Genomic DNA, 20,314 nt, shown 5'->3' on the forward strand with positions numbered 1-20,314 from the left:
AAATCAGATGATCCCAAAGAAGAAATAAAACATAATCATTACCAGTTACAACAAAGCCACTATCAGATGTATTATTCTCTCTCTGTAATAACTGTATTTGCACTGACACCAGTAGTGGGCAGGGCCTACACACAAAAACCATGCATACGCCGTTTCCACACATTCACTGGTATTTATAAAGATAGAAAGTGAGGTGAGAATGTGCACCTCACACAGACTTCAGACCAGGTGTTTTTGAGCCAGCTGCAGGTTATATGATAAGGTGAAGGTGGAAAAACAACATGAAAGATGGAATCTAAAAATAATAACCGTGCACCTCTGTCATGCATTATGACAGCTGCTCTGGTGCTGTTGGAGAACATTTCCGATGCAACACAATCAGTAAAACTGCACTTCTTCTTTCCCGTTTGTTTCACTGACAAGTCTAAAGACGTGTGCAGCAGGCAGCTTGTTGAATATCTTCATCTATTTATGGCCAATTGTTGGAGTGAAAATGAGGCTAGTTTCACAATGACTGTGATTTGTAAAATCAGAACCATGTGTGTGTAAGTCTTTATAAATCTGACGAAAACAATGCCCGTATTTCTGTCTGTCTGCCTGTATTTCTGTCTTTGTGCATATACATCTGACACCAGGATTTGTTCGAAATTGTCAAAACTGTCATATTTTCTATGTTCAGTTCCCATAATTTCTTTTGAAATGATGGGAAAGCTCATAACTCCAGAGTTATGAATGAGGTTCAACATGGGAAAATACCTTTTTTTGCACTTTTCAAGGACAGGTTCACAATTTTTCAAGTGTGCCTTAAAACAACAGTCAGGTGTCCATATGAACAATGACAGAGGTTTTCCTTGCTGTTATCATTCCTCCTGTTCATACTGGCTATTAAAAGATCCCCTTCAAATGTGCTTCAATATCAGTGATGGTGGCCAAAATCCACAGTGTGTCCACACAGTCATTTAGTGCAAAAATGCATTTAAAAGTTGATGTGAAGCTTCAGCAGTCTGAGTTAGTCATATCAAGTGGATATCTGACACATTTACAGTCTTTTTAGCATCAAATTCCCTCTTTGTGTTTCCTCAGACAGTGTTTCCCCGTTGAGCTGCAGGTGGAAGGATCTTCTAATGGTCAATAGCAGGAATGATTACAGCAAGAAAAACATGTTTCAATGTTCATTTAGGAGAACTGTTTTTTAAGAAAGACTTGAAAAATTGTGAGACTGTTCTTTAAGTTAGCCTCTAACTTTAGTTCGTCAGTGTCCATCTACTGTCAAGTGTCACACAAAATGTTTTAAACAATATCAGATCATGAAATAAAAATAATAACTGATCACTCAGGTTTAATCCTGCATCGAAAACTGATATTATTAAAAAGTTACTGTGGATGAACCTTACTGAATGTCTGAATATCAGACATTAACTATCTTCACCTACGTGTAGATAGAACAGCCTCCATTCATTTACATTTTGGATATATCTGTACCATGAGAAGTCATGCTGAATTAGCTACTAGTACTTGCTGCCCACACTGTATCCATGGATGTGCAGACAGCAACCATCTGGATTACCACTGATACTGAAGAAAAAGTCTGAATTTGATGATTGTGAGGTGCCCTGATTCCAGGAGAGGAGAATGACAAAGGGCTGTCCTCATTTTTTTGGCTGGATATTGCTTTGTGTCAGTATGAAGCAGCTGATTCCTGTGAGCCAGTGTGCAGCCAGAGGATTTACCACCCGAGATGAAAAGCCACAGGTAGTGAGGCAGTAAGCCTGAGAGCCAGAGCAAATGAATATAAAGCCTTCTTCTCATCAAAGCAGGGTGCTGGTGAAAACATAGGCAGGGCTCCGTGGCTCAGTCAGCGGGGCTGTTAGAAATGCAGCTTGATGTATTTCACAGAGACGCAGCTACAAAAGAAGGCAGCAAACTGACAGAGCTGCAGGGCTTCCAGTGTGTGGAGGAGGAGGGAGGAAGGAAGACAGCCGAATGGAAAAGCTTGGCTCTGTTTTTTTTTTAACTCGAACGATATCATACGATATCATCTGCACAGTCAACTGTTTGCTATGGGCTTGACTCCATTCTAACTGTTGAGCCTGCTCCTAGGGCTACTGAGACGGCACATGGAGACAACAAGAACTTGGCTGCTTGTGTTTTTTCCTCCACATGAACATGAAGGAGCTAAAGAAAGGCTTGGTAATCTGCTGCTTTCCATAGCCAACAGTTTCTTTTTCAGTAGTACTTACACTGTACATACAACATCTACAGAACTGCTGCAGAACTACAGAACTCTTACATCGAGCAAAAATCCAGCTTCACTTTTGTAACGACCCTCTCTGGACAGACTCCTTAGCCTCTTCCTGCAGGCTCTTGGTGGGCGGAGTTGGGTTGTCAGGGAGATTCAGCTCACCTGGATTTACTGGTGGCAGTCAGCCACTTGCTCTCTCTCCTGTAGCTCCCACCCTGCTTTGTTTTGCTGTGTTTAGTTTAATATATGTACAATAAATCTATTTTTCAGTTAGAACTCATGTGTGGTCTCCTCTCCTTTTTTGTGATGCTTTAGAATTTTTTTAACACTTGATCTGTATCTGGATCAGGAGAAAAGCAACTTGATTCAAGGTCTAAGTGCATGCAGAACACGTTGCAACCAATAGTTGCCAAGAAATTTCACTCAAAAACACAAATGTCAGTCTGGACCAAAGTGGAAGACCAACACGTTGTAAGTGTGGCACACTAACATTGTCACCTTTACAGTCACTCTGCTGTCAAGGCTAAAAATCCACTTAACAAGTTGAAAGGTCACATAATCCCGCCTCTTCCTGCTGTCTCAAGCTGCCCATCAAAAAGCTATAGACTGACCTTTCCTCTGCATGGCAACAATAAGTAGATTATCACTGTGTTTGACCTGGTCAAAGTCTGCCAGCCGCGCCTCACTAATGCATACAGACATCCGCTTATAAGTAGCAGGTGTAAACGCAAAAGCCCACGAGTCACTATCCAGATACAGATTGTAGGTTAATACCAGATGTCTAAACAGTGTGTAAATATTTTTGAAATACTGGTATCCAGTGCACCTATTATGTCCATTTTGTCATGTTTTATGTAGAATAGGAATGTACAAACTCTCAAAAATTGCAGTGCAGTAAAAAGTACAATGTTTCCTCTGAAACATAGGGTAGTAGAAGTTGAAAACAGTGTACAATAGAAATAGTTACAAGTTCTTGTTTGATACTCACCTTGGTGGCCTCCACTCCTCGTGCTTGCCTCTTGCTGGCCAGCTGGTTCTTCAGGTCTCTGATCTCAGCCTCCAGCAGCTGGATCACCTCCTCGTAGTCCTGCTCAGCGCTGCTGGCCTGCCGCTGCACCGCCTCGCTCTCGGCTGCCTGCAGGCGGCTCTTCAGGCGGGTGTTCTCCTCCACAGTCAAACATGCTTTCTGCGAAAGACAACAGGATGTTCTGTGTGTTAGACGCAACATCATTCAGAGACCTACAGCTGTCTCTTAAATGTGTAAATAAATCTCAATGGCATTTAAAGGTAGAGTCAGTGATTCTAATCCAATACACTTTTTGTCAAATTCAGCGAATATCTCCTCATGGTCTGCTAGCTGTCTGATGTTCAGACACACCCCTGGCTCTGTAAATGTGCTGTTGTGCTCACATGAGAATATATATATATTTTTTCCACTTGTGATAAAGTGTGAGATGAACAGAAGTGACTCTACAGCTGATGGATCTCTCTGGATCACGCCATATTTCTCTTTTGGTCGTTGCCTTGGCAATGCAGGTCCATGAATTTGGGGGGTGGAGCTTCTGAAGAAGCACGAAGGGAGGGATGTATTTGTTTGGGTGTTTAGGTCAGATATCAACAATCTTTCTCCAGAATGACTGACTCTACATTTAAGTAAGTGGTTTTAACATCTAAACTGATGTAAAATGACACAGCATGCTGCTTGAGTTGCTTTGGACACACTGTAGGTGCAGTATTTGTGTCTTGTTTGTCTCCCACCTCTGAGGTCTTCTGCAGCTCCTCCTCCAGGGTTTTCTTGCTGTGCTCCATGTCCTTCAGCATCACCTGCCAAAACAGGGAGCACATTAAGCCCAGGAGGCTTTTATCATCAGGCCAATAGTCTGACTGAGTGAAACCAGACTATATAACAGAGAGAACACTTCCCTCTGCCCTCTTTCAGCTATCATAAAGGACATGTGTCAGTTGTTTTCATGTTAAGTATCATTTTCCTTTTCTTATCTTAACCCTTTCTGACTTTTTTCTGTGAGGTTTGCTCATACGAGTGTTCACATTCAGACTCACTAAACTCTGTTAACTGCACAAACTTGATTGACACCACTAAATTGCTATATAAGGCGATCTGTCCTCCTCTGTTTGTGGGCATATCAGTCAGAAGTCAGCAAAGACATACATAAAGTTATACAGTAGGTGATGTTACACTGTCAGGTGTCAGAACAACTGATAAGTGTAGCTGCCAATAAAAATATGACGATTAAATAATAAAATATATAAATCCTCTCAGTATAGTGGCAGGCATGATGATGATAATGATACAGCGAACAGAATATTAATTTTCCATTAAGCAGTGCTGGAAAGTAACCAAGTACATTTGCTCAAGTACTGTACTTAAAAATGCCATTACAAAAATATTCTCAAGGATGATAACTTCATGATCAACAGAACATAAACTTCCATCCACCAACACTGTGTGTGTGTGTGTGTGTGTGTGCATGTTCACCTTGAGCTGCTTCATCTGGGTCTGAAGCTGCTTCACCTCTGTCTGAAACTGTTCCATCTCCTCACTGCTGTAGCTGCATTCTGATTCATAAGTCTGCAGACACACACACACATACACACACACCTCACTTGGGATGATTTACAAGTGTTTCACAGATTTGAAATCTTGTTTTTATCCACACAGATGAGAGATGTTGTTCATAGCAACAAATGATGCTACATTAGGTTGTCAACTTTTCTGTTTAATGTGTGAGAGTGCTGGCATGTGAGAGGCTGTGAGAACTCCTTACGGGGGAGTGGAAGGCTGATGTGTCCATCAGACTGGCTGCTTCATGATAGGAGAACATGAAGGGACCCGCCCCTAAACCCAGCTCCTCCAGGTTCTCCTGGAAGGTGTTCCGCGTGGCCTCCACAAAGTCTGAGAGTTGACAAACAAGTACAGATAGTTAGTTGTTGATGACAGACATGACAGGGTTACCACGTCCACCAGGACAACATATAACAGATATGAAAGAAGAGTATCATACAGACGTATGTAAAATCTCAGATCTCAGTGTTTGTGCTCAAATTTGGTAAAAACAAGATAGAGTGACAAGCCAAGGAGTACTGTTGAACTCAAGATGAGGGTTGAACTATTATTCATTTGTGAGGGTCTCAAATAACATGAAGAAAAATACATAAGTATTTGTACACAAAGAGATAATACATATGGAAAATATCTTAAATTTGCTTCTCTTCCACTATCTTCTGTACACTTTTTAAAAACATATTGTGTTTCATTAAACCATGGACACTTGTTTTACATTTTCTGTAGTGTTTCCACTACATTTCCTGGTTGATTTTTTAAGATAATATGAAGTTTGGGATGATTAAGAACATATCTGAACTGCTTTGGGGTCCAAACATCATATTGACATTAAAGGCTCAAGAAAACCTGAAATTGTGGATTTGTAACTAATCAGGTTTTAGTAGTGTTGGTGGTGTTGCAGTCAGTTCTTCACATCACTTGCTGTAAATTGCTTCTCTGTATCTTTAATTTTGACCATTTTAAAACAGTTTGGTCAGACAGGCTGGGCGTCAGTTTTTAGTCTTCTCTTAGTTCACTGTTCATAAGCACAGACAAGAGTCTTAGTTATGTTGCACACTTGCCTGAAAATGTAACAACGTGACCATGTTGTTGGCTAATCTTAATGTATTACTGTGTTGACATATTTGTATATGGAATATTGTTTGGACCTAATGTTTTTATTTGATTGTGTAATTTTATGTATAGTATTTGTATTGTGATATTTAAGTCAATAAACTAACTAACTTGTGTAATGACAACGTCAACATGCTGACCTCTGTGAAGTGTGGAACAGTGCAGGACGATTACAGCAGAAACGCACATTTGACTGGATATATTCACCATAAAAGCCATTTCAGGTGACAAAGAAAAAAAAATATTTGAATTCCAGCAGAATTGGACACAAAACAAAGTGAGCTGGTAAACAGTTGAGGGCAGAGGGCAGTGTCTATGGTTGAGTTTTCAGCTACAATTGTCAGCTAAGTCACTTTTTATTTGAAATTCAAACTGAGGTGCAATGACTAGCTCACAGAGTTTAAGCTAAATACGCTTGTGCCTGGTATTCTAGCTGGAGGCACTATCCCTCTGCATGTCCTGATGTCCTATCAGTAAACTAGGCTTGTTCTTCTTATTTATGCAGAATGAATAATCATGACATGTCCTGGTATCTGGACTTGAGACTGTGAGACTGTGTCTGTATAGACTCTGGTGATTTTTATTTTGTGTCTTCTGTAACCTCAGATGCTTTGCACAGTACATCACATGTAAAGCTACAGCAGTATATACTGTAGATACAGAAGAAAAAACACCCAAATCACACTTCATTAAACTTCATATTTCAACATAACATTTACTTTCATTTATCAATAGAACAAATATGCACAAGCAGCCCCTGTTGTAATTGAACATTACAGACATAGGTAGGGAGCATTCAACACAGATTGACTTTGTCTATCTGTGTACCAGCAGACACAGACCTGGCTCATGGTTACACAAAGTGACACAATGCACGAGTGACACAACCTGTAACTGACATACAGCTGTCACACAGAGCCTGTGATTTGACAGTGTTTCAACACAGATCTTTCAATTTGCTGTTGACACAACTGGAAGTGTGTGTGTGTGGCTTGTTTGTGTGTGAGTGTGTGTTTTTGTCCATGTGCTTTACCTCCATAGGCCACAGTGCCTTGTGGGTCTGCGGTCAGGCTCTGTCTCAACTTCTTTCTTTTCTCTTCAGTGACATCCAACCCGAGGAAGGACAAAGCCTGAGAGAGACAGAGACAGAAAGATACACAGACACAGATAAAGACAGAGAGGCACAGGGAGATATTTATACCTTGGTGCAACATCACTTGACAGAACATAGCATATACACGTGCTATGTTCTGTCATCAAAGTGCAGCAATCTGCAGATTGTGCAGGTTGTGTCAAATTATACATCTTAAATAGTCTTAAGATCTTTTCATCTCCACAAGTTGTTTCACATTAAAATGTTTACAGGGTTAGGGTTAGTTTACTGAGAAGTGACAAGAAACATGTCTCAGAATGACACAATACAGTGCTTTAAAAAAAGGACATTGGAACATCTCTGCATGACAACTGGGCAAATTACTGAGGAATTAATGATTGAAAGCTCCAGCTGCTAAATGAACCTCGTGTTAGGTCTGTATTCTCAACTGTTGTTTTCAACTGTTAACCTCAATATTACATCTTTTATATGTTCACAATGGTCTTATCTCCATACACAATGGTCTGCATGTGACTTTAAAGGCTTCTCCATACTGCCAGATATATCATTCTCATGGATAAATACTACATATCTTTATTTTAATTAGGTTTTCAGCAGAATAAGAATATTGACTGTGAGCCTTTAAAAAAATCACCATGTGTAATTTGTGTATTATTGTAGAATGTAAACTTCCTCCGGTCATGAAAAGACAAACAGAACCTGTTCTAATGTCCACAGTGTTAACTCTGGTCCTGACTGAGAGCCACAGACAGCAGAGAAGTCAAAGTATTGGGAGATGGACTAACAGATTGTTAGTTTGAGTCTTTTTATAGGATTTGTTAACAACTACAAACATAGAATAACAGCCAGTTATTAACCTTTAAGGCATCTGAAAAACTACGCTTGGCACAATAGTCAGTCCCTATCATAGCCGTCTTTCGCTTGCTTTAAACAGGGTTGAAGTACATATATCCAGTGAAGTAGGATTATACTGTACTCAACAGTTCATTGTTTGTTTCTCTCCACTCCTCTTTCATTGGGTTTTGTCCTTTGTGACATTTCCTCACCTATTACTATAAATATCCATAATCTGTCTCTCTCTCTGCTTTGCAAAGGAGCCAACAGATCAAGAGAGAGGATGTGCCTGTATTCAACATTTAAACTCTCTCTGTCTCTCTAATCCCATTAATGAATTGGTAGATTAGGGTCAACCTCTGGCTGAGCAGGATCCGGACAAAATGAAAATTGTAGCTGAATAACAGTAACAAAACTGCACAGAGGGCAAAGACAGAAAGCCAGAGAATGAGGTAGAGGAAAACAGAGACCATGAGCAGAGAGATGGGATGCTGGAGGGCAGGGGTGAGAGGGGGAGCAGTGAGAGAAAGTGCTGATACAGTATGGTATAAAAGAATGTACAAATGAAGAGCACGAGTATGATACAGAAGGCAGCCTGTGACTGGGAGAGATCAATGATTAGATGAAGAGAGAGCTTGGGGGTGGGGGGGGGGGGAGTGCTACAACTGTAAAAAAGTTGCAAGCAAATTCAGAAAGACATGAAAGCTTGGTGTAAATTTGCTTTGTGTTTTTTTTTTTTTTTCAAAAACCTGAATAAATGAGTGGAGAAACATAACAAATCCTTCTATAATGTCACAGGATCACTGAATGTTTTAATGAGAATGATGTGAATCACATGATGTGATCCAAACTCCACCAAAATCTCAACCCAATTTAACACTTATGGGAGATTTTGGAGTGATGTGTTAGCAGTGGTGGAAAGTAGCTCAGTACATTAACTCAAGTACTGTACTTAAGTACAATTTTGAGGTACTTGTACTTTACTTGAGTATTTCCATTTGATGCTACTTTATACTTCCACTACACTACATTTCAGAGGGTACTTTCTACTCCACTACATTTATATTCCAGCAGCTACAACAGTAACATGCTTCACTATTAATAATCTAATGATGTCATATATAATAAAATATCAGTCAGAGGGACCAAACCACTACTTTTACTGCAATACTTTAACTACATCAAGCTCATAATACTTATGTACTTTTACTGTAGTAGGATTTTTCATGCAGGACTTTTACTTGTAATGGAGTATTTTTACATTAAGGTATTGGTACTTTTACTTAAGTAAAGGATCTGAGTACTTCCTCCACCACTGTGTATTAGATACCATAAGGGAATGTGTTTGGAAGAATTCTGTTAATCCCTCCAGTGGAGTTCCACACACTTGGAGAATCTTTGACAAGGAGCACTAGGGCTATGGTGGAACAGCACCTTACTTTTTACCTTATGTCAGTTTTAACTTTCATTTATCTCCCATCTGTATTGTAACTAGGTATTTATAGTCTCCAGAGAATCAGTCCTTTTGATGACCTCCTGACCTTTCCTCTTGTGTCACCATGAGGCCCAGAATTGCACAAATCCAATGCTAATTGACATCTGTAGAGACATCCGTCTCCTTGGCAGGTCACAGTTAAACATACTAAAAATTACCTAAACAAACAGGACAAAGCCACTAAGGGCCATTAGCAAGGATTTAGACTGTTAGGCCTCTTTCACAGCGGTGTGGTAAGGCAGTATGTGCTGGCAGAAAGAGCAGCTGCAGTATGTGCAAAGCTGGCAGGAGCGAGGCTAAAAAGTCTGAGCTGTTTGGGTTGTCCCTCTACCAGCCATCAGCTACTGATATCATGAACCTCATCACAGGTTTAGGTCACCACTGAGATCTATCAGCTGCCAAACAAATATTACCTCCAGCTGCTGACACAAATCTGAGAGAATGAGGAAATGTGTCTACTGTGAAAGCTCAGTGTCTTGTTCATTAAGTGACTTATTTATCCGGAGAGGTGTTAGTATTATTTATTATTATTTTAAAATTAATAATGAAAGCAGTATGAAGTTGGGAAATGTACTAAAAGTACTATACATAAAAAAATGTAAATAATCTGAGCACTAGTTCTCTTAGCTGATTATGTCAGGTCCTATAATATCAAATGAAGTCGTCAGCACTCACAAATAAGTATATATCACTTTTTCAATGATGCACAGCAGCAAAAAATGAACACATTTCAGCCCTAGGCTTTTCCTCAGCTTTTACTGAAACTCTGTATGCAGTCTGAAAGACTCTGTTATCTGGAAAGAACAGAGTCTCTCTAGATAAAGGAGAGGACATTTGTCTGTCAGTTGTCTGCACAGCTTGTGACGCATCAGTCACAGCTGGACAGAAGGGTGGAATATTCATAAAACACCCACATCAGGATTGACACACCCAGCTGGGTGGAGTTGACCAATGAAAATGGCTGAACACATACTGCTGCAATGTTATCTGCCGTTACTGTTATGAAACTAGAGCAGTAGTTCCCAAAGAAGGAGCTGCTGTACCCTGGGTACGCCTGCCTTCAGACTGAGCCAAGGTGCCCAAAGATTTGTACATTTCTATTTTTTTGTCATCAAACAAACAAGGCAACATTTACATTAGACTAGCTACATTTATATATTACACCATGAAAACATATAAAAACGGAAGAAATAAGCAATAGATATAAAAATCGTTAATACTACAAACCCTATTAAGGGGGAACTCCACTGATTTTCCACATCAGCATGTGTTTCTAGGCGTTGGGAGGAACTACTGCCTATGTGATAAAAGTAGTATAAAGCCTTTTGTGTCGACCATCCATCATGGCCACAACAAGGTCAGAGGAGTTCAATGCTACATGTGTGGACTGCTATTTTAAATATGCAGTTACAGCTGATGACATGACAGCTCACAGCCTGATCTATTTCCAGCTCCTGAGTTTTTACAGGTAAACAGCTATCAGAGAGAGAGAAAGCGATGGAAAGATTTGTCAATGTAAATAGAACTCAAAAAATGCAACTCTCAGCACAGTCTGAAACAATTGAACCTGAGTAAGTCAGAACTGAATGTAGAATGTGCCCTGCCCTCACCCTAACTTATGCAGTATAAAAATGTTTATTAAATACATTTGGTAATACAATTTAGTAATAATATTAACATTATAATGAATATGGACACTCGGTTATGTAATTTGGCAGCTTTGGTGCAAAAAGTCTTCAAGATTTTTTAAGATGACTTAGTAGTGCACAAGTACATGGTGTATAAGGTCAAGAAACAGAGGGAGGAGGATCTGGCCAAATAAACCCAAAGCAAGGAATAAACAGATCTCTCCAAACATGCTTTGCAGCACATGCCATGAGAAATCTAGTCAGCAGCATGTCTCTAAAATAACTTTTTTTTTATCTGACTGGAGGACAGGACTCACCAAGTCTAACTTGTCTGATTTGAGGCGTATGTAGGGGTCCAGTGTTATTTTAGGTTTGGCCCCTGTTGGCGACCTCTGGCTGGTTGAACCTAGAGAGAGAGGAAAAGAAAGAAGAAAAGGAAAAGAAAGTAGAGAAAAGACAAAGGTGCAGACAAAGGAAAAAATAAGGTTATTTTTTGTGATTTTTATGGAAGTCGTGAGAGGCAAGTGAGAAAAAAAAATTCAGGTGATCCATGTTCTAAGTCTGATCTAAATTGTTTTCTCTCCTGTATTTATGACTTTAGAACAGGTGAAAAAAAAAGTTTTGCAAGGATATTTTTTCTAAGTTAATTTTTTCATCTGTGAAAAAAAAAGTTTTGAAAGGTGAAATTTTTTTTTTTGTCAGGATCAAGTGTTTATTGTTGTAATACTCGTTTTGGCCACAAGAGGCCGAATTGCACCGCTACCCCATGTTCTAAATAGGACTAAAAAAATTCATATTTTCTGTCAGGTGAGTTTTAATTTCTCCATGCACTCTAAACACAAGGTACATATATTGTATTTTAGCAAGTTATGTAACTTTACTGTCATGTCTTTCTTTTGGCTAGAAATGCATTTTAATTGGCACTAATCTGTCATTAGCCATTAGCATTAGGTATACTGACGTTAGCCCGCTAGCTAGCAAGTGAAAAACATATTGTTTATGGCTAACCAACAGCTACAACCTAGTTTGAGTCGACTGTATCGCGAATGTTGTCATGGTAACAGGGACACCTCACCCCTTATGAGTGGGATGTTTTACCAATAAAACCCCTTCTGAGTGGGACATTTGGACACCTTGCTAAGGGAATAGGACAATTTTGTACATTTAATGATAGCTATACACAACAGAATAAGCACTTTGGATACATTTTGATTTTGGCAATTCAAATTAATGTGGTTATTATTCATATTTATGATATACAATTGGATGCTGTTTATTGAATACTGCAATTATAGTGCAATGCTTATTCTTAATCAGTTCTTCAGCTGACAGTTGAACCATTGGTAATTAGATAATTGGTTCTCAAACTTTTTCATGTCAAGGACCCCAAATTGATATGTAACAAGCCGTGAACCCCTATTTGATAAGATTTTTGTCCCTGGGACCCCTATCTGAGGAGATAGTTGTCAGATATGATTTAGTAGAGAATTCCGTAACTGTCTATACTGTAGGTGGGAGTGAAACCTCTGATCAGAATAGTCATTCTTATACATTGGACTAACTTCTTGTGAATAGAATATTAGTAAAATTGAACTACTCTCCATTTTTATGGGGACCCCCGTCAAGGACCCTTGGGGGTCCCCGGACCCCACTTTGAGAACCAATGATCTAAATCAACCCTGAGACAAGTCAGCTCATGTTTGTTTGTTTAATATTCCAGAGGGAAGTCTAACATTTGAATTGTGGGTCCAACAATTCCATCCTAGAGGTGTAAGCCATGTCAGTGAAGGAGGAAGACTTGTAAGGTTAATGAGCTTTTTTATTTAATGAATTAACACTTAATTAACAGCAACTATGACTCTGAGTGATGCTGTCCTGTTTCACAGAGGGCAGAGTGAGACCTACACACTGTTGGGGAGGAATTCAAACCTGATCAGCTGTGCGTAGGTAAGGTGTTATAAAGTATGACCCAAGCTGTCCAAGCATATTGGAGCAATGAGCTAAACTTGATTTTTTTTCGATCTCTTGTAGACAAGATATTACATATTTAAACCAAAGTGTGTTTAATGACAAGTGGGTTCCATATTGGTAATGCCAGCCAGGAAGTAAGCTGAAGACTCAAAAGACCCCTATCATCAGTGTCTAAGTAAATTTTGTTACAAAGACATTTCTTTGAAAGAAAAATGTTTCCTCTTAGTTCGGCTTTCACATGTGCACCACATGTGACCTTTCTGCCACAAGGTCTGTGGTTACCATGCATCCTCATAGTTGATTTTAGGGAAGATTAAGATATCCCAAATACAGTATCTATTCACTGCTCCAGAATTAATGCACCCATGGAAAGTAAAGTATCAAGCAAGTATGCATTATAATGCCACTTTACCAGTCATTTGAGCATAAACCTTAGTCCATTACTTGATAGATCTGTCATGACAGTAATGTTACATAACTTGCTAAGACAAAATATATGTACCTTGCGTTTAGAGTGCATAGAGAAATTAAATGTCACCTGGAAGAAAACACGAATGCTTTTAGTCCTATTTAGAACATGAGGTAGTGCTGCACTTCAGTCTCTTGTGGCTGAAATGAGTATTACAACAATAAACACTTACAAAAATGATCCTGGCAAAACCTTTTTTTTCACCAGTTCTTCAGTCAAAAACACAGGAAAGAAAACATTTCAGATCAGACTTAGAAAATGGATCACCCAGGGTTTAACACGGGTAAAGTCTGATTTCATAGCAGAGCTGCATACAGGGCGGCTCTCTCTCTCTCACATAAACACACTGACAACAGACCCGCTTGTGAATAGCCCCTCCTCTCCGTGTGCACTCTGAATCAAAACATGGGAGGAAGGATTGTTGTGTTATCAATACTTAGTCGGATGATTGATGCTACAGTTATAAACTAAAGTGTCTGCTCTGTCGCAGCACAGAGTAGCAGAGTGAGATGTCAGTTCTCCCTCCTGCTCTCTGCTGTAACTGTTAGCGAGCAGCTACTCTCATGTCTCCCGCTCTCTGCCTGCTCTTGGTGTGTCTCTCTCCGGATGGCAGGCAGGTTGCTTTGGTCCTGGTTCTAAGTGGCATATCGTCCTCTGGCTCGTCCCCATGTCTGTGTGCACTACAGACTGGTGCCGGCGCACCCACATACATGCTCTGTCTCTTGACCGCACTCTGAGCTACTCCTTAAAGTAGCTACACTACTTGTACAACACATTTTAGTTTAGAAAACATATTAAAATACTTTTTTTTTTAGTTCCCTGATGCTTAGGCCTGGTGAGGGGTCAACTTATGATACACTGGTGGAAACCCTGCAAGTTATCTCTGATAAGTTAAGTCTATGTTCTTAATACAACACTGAAAATACATGTGTAGAAAAGAAGTATGTTTTACAATAGGGTATATGTCTGAGATATGGCACTAAGGAGTATTGGCAGATTAATAAGGAGAGAGTATGTGAGGTCACAGTAGAAACAACAGGAGGAGAAATATATCAGAGTACATGGGCAGATATTCCCTGTGGATTTGGTGGAAGAGGGTGGTTGTGGCGATAGGGGAGGTGTGTATGAGTGTGTGTGGGTGGTGGGGGGAGGATAAAAAGCAGATGATTAAAAAGAGAGGAGTAGTGGAAAGGTGGATGATTATATAGATGAGAGTGAGGGAGAACAGTAAGAGAGGGGAGGGCAGACAGCCAATGCCTAATATTAATTTGATGAGTTTGTCTGTCCCAGATTTGTGTATCTGATTGCTATAGTGATGGTAACATTCCTGTGTGTGTGTGTGTGTGTGAGAGAGAGAGTGAGAGTGCACACCCCCTGTTGCCAGGGGTATGAGCTGATTGCAGTGACTACCCTCCTCCTCCTTGTCCCACCCAAAGGATTTAGACTGCCCCACCCCTGACTGGTGGTGACGATTGACCTGCTGTCGTGACAACAGATCTGTATTAAACACAGTTATACCCAGATACAAGTCCACATCATACAGTCATACGCTTACAACGCTTACAAAATAGGTGTATTTCCATTTTTCTACTTGAGGAAATAAAATAAAAATGTTTAAAATCCATATGGTATTTCTGTATGAATTAGCCATTACTGTGGTGTTTTTGATTTACTTTGTCACCATCTTTGGTGCTAATGTATGAGCTTCAATAAGATTTTTACATTGTGAAATGATTCAAAATAATTTCAAAGCCTGTTGTAAACTACCCTTTGCAAACCTCTGAAAAAGCTGAACTTTATAACTGTGTACAAAGAATTTGTCATTGTAGAAAACATTCTTGAATTGTTGTTGATTTTTGAGATTTGTAGTTGTAGAAAAAGAAAGTAAATTTTTAACGAAGAATGGAGTATTTTATATGATTTGCAATTCCAAAAGATACAGAATCAATGGTCAGGTTATACCAGGACTCTGCGTCAGACTGAGTAACAGCTTTTTTGAACGTTTGACTACAAATTTAAAGCAAAAAACTGTGTGTGAATCTTCCGAACATACATACTTAAAGATCCCCTCCAGACATGTTTTAAAACATATAAAGATACTCCCGTTTGGATGATAATTTATGTCTGATGTGGTTCAATTACCTAGTTAGAAATTCTTAAAATTACATCTACTCCATCTCCCTCACTGAAAATTTTAAAAAATGTTGGACACAAGATGTCTCCTACTTCACTGTAAAGTCTTCCACATCACACTTGTGTAACTTGCATACTGGACCAGGATTGGCTCCAAACTAGTTGTGATGTCACAAATCATGCTCATAAATACACACCTTAAACTCAGATGTAAGGTGAGTGCAGAGACTTTCCACCTTTAGCAAATTAATGTAAAAACAAACTCTGCACATTCTACATATTTCTGCACAGAGAAGGTCAAACATCCAACGGAAGTAACAAAAAGCAAAACCTAGTTTTGAATGGAGGGGGACTAAGTCATGCAAAAATCTTAGTTAGACATTGTCATATTTTTTACTACTACTACAAATCTAAAAAAACTCAAGATTACAGACGTGTCAGAGCCCTCTGCAAGACCTCTGCAATTATTGCAAATGACAGTAGGACTCCAGGTAATTTCAGGTGCGTGCAAAAAGGGCTTTACACATATTAACACAGGTACATTTACTCCTTAACAGGATTGAACGACTCTGACGAACTGTCCCCCTGCTGTGCTTTAGGAAGGGGCAGACATAGCACAAGACAAAAGTGCAAGAGGAAGGTCAGGCAGTTAGAGAGGTCAGCTCAAAGTGATCCTCCGTGGGGAGTAGAGGCTTAAATTCAAGCATAAGCACAAGCCAGCAGCAGGAAAACCAAACGAAATTTAACTTTGTTTAAAGCTACATAATGAGACTGCACCTTTTCTTCCCATAATTCTGAAAGCACACAGAAATTATTTATTGTCATGAATCAATGTTACTGTAAAAAAAATGATATTCAGCTAGTATGTGTATCTACTAACCTCACTGCAAAACCGCTGACATCTGTCATGGCTAGCAACTGGCTTAACTAATAAGAGCCTGAAAGGGAGCTAAGTGGTCAGAACACCTAGGAAATAACCTTGGGTGGGGTAATCCAAGCCAATAGGATTGGGATACTGGGTGGCTTTGAGCCGGGACCGATGGGCAACCCTTTACATTAGAGCTACTGGTTGGCTGGGCTGTAAAGTACAAGTACAAAAAATGTGCATATGTAGTAAAGACAGAATGGTTTTTATTATTTCAGTTTTCCAGTTCCTCAGCCAGAAATATTGTTTTCATGTGCACCAGTTATCAAAATTCAGACAATGCCTAATAATAACAATTGGCATTTTATTTGACAATATAGATAAACTGCAAGAGGGTGACATACATTGTAGGTCCCCAGCCAGAACTGAACCAGTGAAATTGCATTTAAAATGCTATTTAAATACATCTCCAACCTAAATGACACTATGACTAAATGAAACATCTAACTTGTTCAGACCACTGCTGCTAGATTCCTAACCAGAACCAGAACATTTGATCACATCACACCAATCCTGATCTCTCTCCACTAGCTGCCTGTACATGACAGAGTTGATTTCAAAATATACAAAGTACTGTACTCACCCTGACCTATAAAGCACCATGTAACCTCTCAGATCTTGTTTCACTACATATAATTCTGATAATTTATCATTCCCCAAAATTAACAATAGGTATCAAGGATTTTCATAGTGTGGTCCCGTTTGGAACCGTCACTGGAAATCACTGCCTGTCATTTTCAGTTTCTATTACACAATCAGATCAGCATGTGCGCATGATTTTTTGCTAAACCTGCACACTGAAGCCATACCTCATCATAACAAAAACAGTTAAAAAAACAACACAATATTTTCAAACACAAGCTTGTGTAGGCTTGAGGTACCTTTTTAATCAGGTTTGAAACAGCAGCTACTATGCAAGTACTGTTATTTTGTTTTTGATTATATGAAGGATAAGATCATCATGGTCTAGTATTTTCTGGCTGTCTTCTTTTTCCCTCACTATTTTTTCTTGTTAATTCTGTCTTTTATTCCCTCTTCAGCACTGACAAACCAGTGCTAACAACTGAAGAACAATAATGAAGATGGGACTTTTTTTTCATGATCCCTCACATTCATTCCTGTGTACTCTGAGGTCCCCTACTGTGCTGTGATCTTGATTAAATCCCATCCTCTCCTCTCCACCTAATCCCCAGTCTCTGTAAGGGAGCAAATGTTCCCCGTTTTTCATTCTCGGATCAGCTGGCTTTATCTAGTATATGTCTGATTTGAGGGACTTCAAGGACAAATCACTCAAAATCTGAAGTTTGATTCAGCAGGTGTTTTGACAGTCCTTTAAAAGGTTTTTTTTTTATAGCATATCTGCTTTGGTAGACCACACTTTACAAGTCAACGTGATATTAAGCAGGGTGGACGACGATGGTGAATGCATGAAATAGTAGGTGTAAATGTATAACCAGTGATGTGTGTAAAAAAGAGCAGTCAGTGATCTTCACAGGTCAAACAACCACCAAAACATACCAAATCAATTGCATAATTGTGTATTTTCTTAGATGATAAGGCTGACATTGTTGCACATTTTTCTTACTGTCAACAAATGCTAGGCACAGACCAAAACCAATGTGTTAGTCCATCTCTCAATGCTTTCTGAAGCGCCTACACTGTCTGTGGCTCTCAGCCCCATGTCCAGTGGCTCCTACACTAGATGTAAATTGAAAAAAAAAAAAAAAAAAGACTCACAAATGTATACGTGATGACACTCGAGCAAGTTCCATTCACTCAAAAAGGTCATGGGATATGGTTAGTTAACATTGAGTAAGGAATATTTTCTCAAAGTACACTTAACAGCTGGGCAGTACATAATAAATTTGTTGAAGACTAGTTTCAGTGGCGGATTAATTCTCATTTGGGGCTCGAGTGAGTATATCTGGCAGCGGGATGGTATGTGTGTGGGATTGAGTCAAAATAAACTACGTGTGTGTGTGTCACCCAGTGCAACAGTGTGGCTCATTAATGTGTTTTTAATAGTTTTTGGACAAACATGGAGCTCTATGGCACAGAGGAATAAAATGTATCAGGCTTTAGGTCCAATTCATTTTATCCTCTAATGAGATTAATTGACAATAAGAAAAACATTGAATTTTGCCAGCCTTATCCTTTAAAGTTACAAGAACTATATTTTTTAATAACTGAGTCCCTGTAATGTGAAAAGGCTAGTACTACTATTCCCACTGTGAATCAACAGCTCTCAGCAGCAGACACAAAGGATATGTAGTGAGGTGATGTACCTGAAATGTGGATATCCGGTGGGCAGATGTCAGGAGAAGGTGAAGACACTTGGGCTGGCTCCTCTGTACAGATCTGCACAGAAAAACAAATAAAACCAATAGATGTCAAATTGATGACAATCTAAAGGCAACAAGTACTCTTTAAATTGTATCAATACTGCCCACTCTTAAAGATTTGAAGCTGCTTTGGTAGGGCAGGTTTGAGTCACAGGATGTTCTACAAACAGATATAAAATAAGTAAAAGAAAACCTTTGAATAGATTGTCTCTAATCTGGAGGAAATTGCATCTTCATCAAATACGGCACATTACAGAATGGAGATAATTGTGGAGGCAGGAGTGTTTTACAAAGATAGATTGGTATCAGTTCATAAATTGGTCAATTTAAGAGAGCTTGGAAAGTTAATGAATTTATTTTGCAACACAGAGTTAAAAAAAAAAATCAATAATTCTATTTCCACTTTCTGCCTTTAAAGCATGAAATATGAATATATTTTTACAATAGAAATGCTAAATTAAAAAACATTTTAAGTGTTTTTTTTCACGATTTCATTTTAAAATTCAATGATTAGTTTATTGACAGAATAAAGAAATAAATTGTGTCAATTAGCAAATGTTTTTTATTCATTTTAAATCAATCCATTTATAATACAGTAGCTTTTTAACTTTAACTTCAAGTGGCACACTCTAGGTTGCACAGATAACAAGAACCTGACAGATTAAAAACAAATGCAACCTACAGTGAATTAGTTAAGATAAAAAACCTCTATAGTTTTAGCTCTCTTTCCCAGAGCCATCTCATCACCTTTTCTTATCCATACTGTTGTGAGTAAGCTGATACGGAAGCCTAAGATTTGTTTTAGAAACCTAATCCTCATGATTTTTTATTCACTTTGAAATACTGCTTTTTTGTTTCATACTTGTTGCGATAATAAAATGCTACAAAATTTGGGAATCCACAGACAGGGTATCCAGAATTGTTACATATTGTGGAGCTGACCTCAGGTGATCTGATGTGGACTTTTAAGCGTCCAGAGTTGTAGTTGTTGCCTGTGGCTCGCTGGACACCGTTGTGGAGAGATGTGCTGCTTGGGAAAAGCCCTTTACCCGGGATGAAGGCTATCTCCACCACACTGTCTTGACTGGAGACATAAAACATAAAAATACAAAGACATAAGTATACACAACAATGTACATATAAATGGAGGAAAGAGGGATGACTGTAATACATGCACCACCAACCTGAATTTGACTTTGTTCAGCATGCTTTTGGCCTCCTCATGGGTCACACCTATCAAAGACTCCTTGTTAATGGCAATGAGCTGATCTCCAGGCCTCAGACGTCCATCCTGTACACCAAGCACACAGAGCCTTCAGACACGCTGAGCTGAAGAACCAGACAGGTGCCCTATTTTCCTTTGGTGACCTATGCTGTTAAATAGGATTTTTAAATCCTCTTGATTCATCCACAGGGGGTTGGGCATGTATGAAAGTATGGACTACTATCAGTCCTTTTCAACTA

General features: G+C 39.1%; 1 protein-coding gene across 6 annotated transcripts in view; it reads right to left on the minus strand.

Moving 5' to 3' along the window:
* Positions 1 to 20,314, minus strand: part of si:dkeyp-72e1.9 (syntaxin-binding protein 4) — a 92,900-nt gene that overhangs the window by 4,409 nt on the left and 68,177 nt on the right. For all 6 annotated transcript variants that reach the window (XM_042392748.1, XM_042392751.1, XM_042392747.1 and 3 more), the window contains 9 exons: positions 20,035 to 20,141; positions 19,793 to 19,934; positions 18,794 to 18,866; positions 11,328 to 11,416; positions 6,973 to 7,069; positions 5,029 to 5,156; positions 4,740 to 4,832; positions 4,001 to 4,066; positions 3,231 to 3,428 (listed from right to left, as the gene is read on the minus strand). In XM_042392748.1, the coding sequence (XP_042248682.1) occupies positions 3,231 to 3,428; positions 4,001 to 4,066; positions 4,740 to 4,832; positions 5,029 to 5,156; positions 6,973 to 7,069; positions 11,328 to 11,416; positions 18,794 to 18,866; positions 19,793 to 19,934; positions 20,035 to 20,141 (993 nt within the window). The remainder of the gene's footprint in view (positions 1 to 3,230; positions 3,429 to 4,000; positions 4,067 to 4,739; positions 4,833 to 5,028; positions 5,157 to 6,972; positions 7,070 to 11,327; positions 11,417 to 18,793; positions 18,867 to 19,792; positions 19,935 to 20,034; positions 20,142 to 20,314) is intronic.

This window comes from Thunnus maccoyii, chromosome 18 (genome assembly GCF_910596095.1).
Source record: "Thunnus maccoyii chromosome 18, fThuMac1.1, whole genome shotgun sequence".
Taxonomy (NCBI): Eukaryota; Metazoa; Chordata; class Actinopteri; order Scombriformes; family Scombridae; genus Thunnus; species Thunnus maccoyii.